The sequence below is a fragment of the Drosophila busckii genome, chromosome 3R, assembly GCF_011750605.1.
Source record: "Drosophila busckii strain San Diego stock center, stock number 13000-0081.31 chromosome 3R, ASM1175060v1, whole genome shotgun sequence".
NCBI classification, from domain to species: Eukaryota; Metazoa; Arthropoda; class Insecta; order Diptera; family Drosophilidae; genus Drosophila; species Drosophila busckii.
Window position 1 is genome coordinate 9,489,498 of NC_046607.1, and position 5,135 is coordinate 9,494,632.

General features: G+C 46.3%; 1 protein-coding gene across 1 annotated transcript; it reads left to right on the top strand.

Moving 5' to 3' along the window:
* The first annotated feature begins 236 nt into the window (after positions 1–236).
* On the top strand, positions 237–2,217 carry LOC108601601 (ichor). The gene is made up of 2 exons (XM_033294149.1): positions 237–604; positions 689–2,217. Exons 1-2 carry the CDS (start codon positions 237–239, stop codon positions 2,115–2,117), a joined length of 1,797 nt encoding a protein of 598 aa, XP_033150040.1. The 3' UTR covers positions 2,118–2,217.
* The last annotated feature ends 2,918 nt before the right edge of the window (positions 2,218–5,135 follow it).

A 5,135-nucleotide genomic window follows, 5' to 3' on the forward strand; every position in this document is an offset into this window, starting at 1 on the left:
AAATGACTGAAGAGCATAGCAAATGCAGCTAAGAGTTAAATTGATTTTATTGCATATCCAAGCTTAAGTTTGTGTGATATCTTACTAATCTACTTACCTGTTGCTTATCTACGAACTCTCTTGTTTATCAAAGCGTTATCTATCTCCTTGCAGCTACAATTGTTGGCAGCTAAACTTTTGAACGCCAGAGGGCGCCACAGCAAAGAATTCACATCGCACGACGGGGTCAACTGACAATGAAGTTGTGCAGCATGAACGGCCCAAGTGAATCGGAAGTCGAAAGCCTGCTGATGAGCCCCTGCTGGGGACCCACGCAGACCAGCAGCCAGGATCAGTATTTGCTGGATGGCCACAAGCTCTTGCTGGAGCACGATCTCGACTCGCTGCCCAGCGACACGGACCAAAAGAACTCGCTCGATGTGCTCGACAATCTGCTGCTGAGCAGCAGCTCACTGAACGCGCTCTCCGACCTGAAGCCACTGCCGCCCTTCACCGGCTACACTGGCCACTTGTCCATCAATGGCATCTCGGGTCATCATTATCACGCAATAGCTCAGCGCCTGCCAGACGAAAGCAACAACAACTATATACAGAGTGCGTATCAGCAGCACCAGCAGCAACATCAGCAGCAGCAGCATCATCACCAGCAGCAGACAAATAACAACAACAACAACAACAACAACAACAGCAATCTGAATGCAAATCCCACGTCCACAACGGCAACGACGACTTGCAGTGGGACAGGCGGCGGCGGCGGCGGCAGCAACAATGGAGGTATCAACAATAGCAATTCGACGCAGGAGCACAACATTGTCTCCTCGTCCACCTGCCTGCCCGAGAGCGTGTTGAGCGCGGATGCGGACGCCTGTTTGGGCGATGTGAAGCTCTTCGCCGATAGTCATCTAGATTCTAAGCTCTACTCCGTAGCCGACAGCTGTGTTATGAATGCGCCAAGCGCTAACAACAATGTGGGCGTCACCACTCTGGCCAGCAGTGGCTCTACCCTGACGCCCATCGACCAAGTGGCGGACTCGCTGCATGGCAGCGGCGTGCGCATCTACAAGGACCTGACGGAGTACGTGGACATGAACAGCATTGACGACATTGCGGCCATCATTGGCTCCGCGATAGCCGACACCACGGTGCCCAACCAGCTGGACAAGGAGGAGGGCAACGACACACGCGACAGCTGGATGGATCTGGATGCCTGGATCGATGGCAACTGCATACAGCCCGAGGGCAAGGTGCTGGTCTCGCAGCAGGACACGCTCAGCGATTTCATACTGCCGCACTCGCCGCTGCCCATGCACGCGAGCAGCTCCACACTGCAGAGTCTACTCAGCCATGGCTACATGCCGCTACTGCAGAATCGACTGCAGCACGGGCCGCCAGGCTCGGGCGCGGGCACGACGACAACAACGCTGAAGAGCGAGGCGCCCAGTTCTACCTCATACTGCAATGAGCTGTCCGCAGCCAGCAGCAGCTGCAGTCCGCCGGGCTCTGTAGTCAGCACCACGGACAACAATCTGATGATCAATCCGCGCTATCTGACCAACAGCAGCAACAACAACAACAACAGCAGCCAGCAGCAGCAGCAACAGCAGCAGCAGCAGCAGCAGCAACAGTCTGCTTACGCTCAGCTGACGAGCAATGGCGGCATGAGCGGCGCCAGCATGAAGGACAACGGTCTGTGCAGTCCCGATATGTTGGGCAACTATCCGCATACGACCAGCACCACCACCACAAGTAGCGGCACGCCCAAGGCCAAGCGCTCGCGAGCGCAAAAGAAGTCCAGTCAACAGCAGCAGCAGCAACAACAACAGCAGCAACAGCAGCAGTCGGCGGATGCTGGCGCGGCACAGCTGAACGCCATGTCGCCCTCGGGCGTGGCCAGCTTTAGTGCCAGCGATCTGAGCGGACTGCTGGGCAAGGAGAAGCCGGTACATCGTTGCAGCATCTGCAATCGCGGCTTCCTGAACAAGTCCAACATCAAGGTGCATCTGCGCACGCACACGGGCGAGAAGCCCTTCAGGTGCGATGTGTGTGCCAAGGCTTTTCGGCAGAAGGCGCACTTGCTCAAACATCAACAGATACATAAGAGAATTGGGCGTGACTGACCGCGGCCAGACCGCCACTAACAACAACAACCACCACCACAACAAGCAGCCACCCAAAATCCACACTGGACTCCGGTTCAGCTGTGGACTGTGCTGGAGAAAGCGCACGCCAAAGCCACCCGCTCACCAATGCGTGCAATTGCAGCGAATTCAATTCGCTGCTTGCGCGTTTTGCATGTCCGGGTCTTTGGTCAGCGGCGGCTTCTCGTGTATCGCCTTGCTGCACCCCACAGGCTACCCAAAGGGTAGCGCACAAGTTTCCCCCCAGGGTGCAGCAAGGCCATACACAAAGCATTTGAGATTCGTTGTTGTTGGTTGCTTTTGATCTCTTCGCCTTAACGCAAATCAGCAGCAGTTGGGTCTTAGCACTTTCAACCTACTACCTCCAATAGTTTCTCTCAAGAACCTTCCAAATTATGCGTTAGTCTGTTTAGAGGCTTCTAGTCGCGCGATTTGACAAATCAAACTCTATAACCAAGCAGTGTCACTAGCTAACTAGCTAGCTAGTTAGTTGGTTGGCCAGTTAATCCAAAGAGACCACAAGCAATGTAAGAACAACGAAGCGTCCAATTGTCTTTTTGCAACTGTTGTTCTGTTTTGATGCAAATCTGCGCGCTTCGTGCACCTTAGCAGCCTGGCACAGGTATAAAGTTATTGCAAATATATATGCAATAATAATATTATATTATTTTAAATACTATATATTTAGTTGGTAAGCCGTAGCTAAATGAACTTGTAGTTTGTATAAATAGTTTGTGTGGCGTTTTGTACCTCATTGTGTTGAAAACTTTTTAAGCTTGCGCATAAAAGTTAAAGTTAAAGTTAAACATTATTAATTGTTAAGCGAGAACAGCAATACGATTATAAATTATTAATAATAGTAAATAAATGTACAAACAATATTAAACATGCATACTTACGTCTAATTAGTTACTAAATTGTAGTCTAAGTTGTAGCGGGCTTGGCAAATTCATTAATTGTTACAATTTTTATAATTATTTAATCTTTTCGGCATACAATAGCTTACAATTAAATTAGAAAAGTACTCAAGTAATAATGTTGTTAATTTGTTGTTTAATAAAAATATAAATTGTTGCTAAAGTTTATGTTAATTCTACAATTTATATACACTTAATAATTATTTAAAAATATTCCCACACAAATTCTGAAATTACTTATTTATGATCACACACAAAATCTCAGCACATACCCATAATGTATGTAAAAGGAAAATTCACAAGAAAAATCAAACTGAAACCTAAAAAAATATACATATTATTTAATAATTCAACTATTTAATTTTATGCTAGTTTCGTGCAATTTTATTTATTCAAGTTGTCAATCGCTTTGTCAACCAAACAAACAAACATTTCGCTGTAAATATTTATTTTTTTATTATTTCTTTTAGTTTAGGCTTAACGTTTAATATGTAATAAAGAAATATACAAAAATTTGTCATTCTAAATGTGCAAAATAATAATCATCTAAAGCCAGAAACAATTTGTGTACACACTTACTCTCGAGACAAGAAAAACAACAATGAAAATATTAAGCATACGCCGTCTTGGCCTAAAACACCTACGTGAAATTCAAGAAATTTTAAGTCCGCATTGCTTATGCTGCACGCATCTGCTCTTGGCGGCCATAGAGCAGCAGAAGAACCTGACTTGGAGGCAGCGTCTGCAGAAAATATGGAGTAGGTGCGCAAGCTTAGCGACAAACTAAACGAGAAACCAAAAAGCAAACCAAACCAAGCCATAGCAAAGTCAGAGACAGAACCATTATATTGACCACAAATGCCGCCGCAAAGAAAGCAATGCGATAAAGAAAGAGCCAGAGGCAAACCCAAAACCCACACAAACACACACACACACACATACAGAGACAAATGCCATGCATACTGTGCCACTGACCCAATTTCCAGACTCGTTTTCTTCCACTGCTGCTGCCGCTGCCGCTGCTGCTTGTGGCGAGTCAAAGAATCAACCGCACATGGCTGTAGCTCTGCCTGTGGCAGCTACAGCGGATTTAAAATGCTTGAACGCGCCACTGAGAGACACATAGATACTTTGCCCGGTCGCATGCTCTTTCACCGCTGATACTCGTACACAGCGCTCAAAGTTTAAAGCTGTAGCCGGAGCTCCAGTGCCAGCTCCAGCTCCAGACGCCAATACTCGTTCTCGTGTATACAGATTCAAGCTCAAGCTCAAGACTGACGCTGTATCTATCTATGTGTTGGTGTTTGCATCGCATCCGCATTTCTATGCTTGCTCTTGTGCGCGTTTCAGTTTTCTTGAGCTAAACTCGTTTCTGTATCTTGCGCCTCGTATCTGTGGCACTTAAATTTATGCAACATCATGGCATAGTCTGTTTGCTGCTGCTGCTGCTGCTGCGTCTTTGGCAGCCCCTTTTATAGCATCCACGTTTTGTTCTAATCAAACTGTGCTACGTGTTCTCTTGCGCTGCTGTCAAAGGTCAACTCAAAAATATTAACAAACTGACGCAAACATAAAACAAAAAGCAACTAAAAACTGCAATTTAAAACAATTACAAATGCACAACAATTAGTTCACTTTATTAACATGTTTCCCTTGAATTTGAGTTGCCCCACTCACTGCGCTTGTCTTTCATCTTCTTACGGCATTTACTTATAAATTAAGTTCTATGTCAATTAAATGCTGCACTGCGTATTTACATTTAGGCTGAGCATGACACACTTTCGAGCCAAGATAGAGCCGACAAGCCAGAAGACTCATTTGGTAGACTGCTCTGCTTGGCACTGGGCGTGAGCGTGGGCGCCTTAACTTCAAGCTTGACAACATCTGGACATGTGTACATGGACCAATATAAACTAGATCACTGCTGCGCATAATGCTTAGACGTGGGAGTGTATCCCAAGTACGTGCAACATGTCGTATGCACAGTATACTGCAGTAAGTCTACTCACAGTTAAGCTGAACTCCATGCTGAGTTATTGTCTTTTATATAGAGCCCGTACATAAAATGTATAGTATAAAG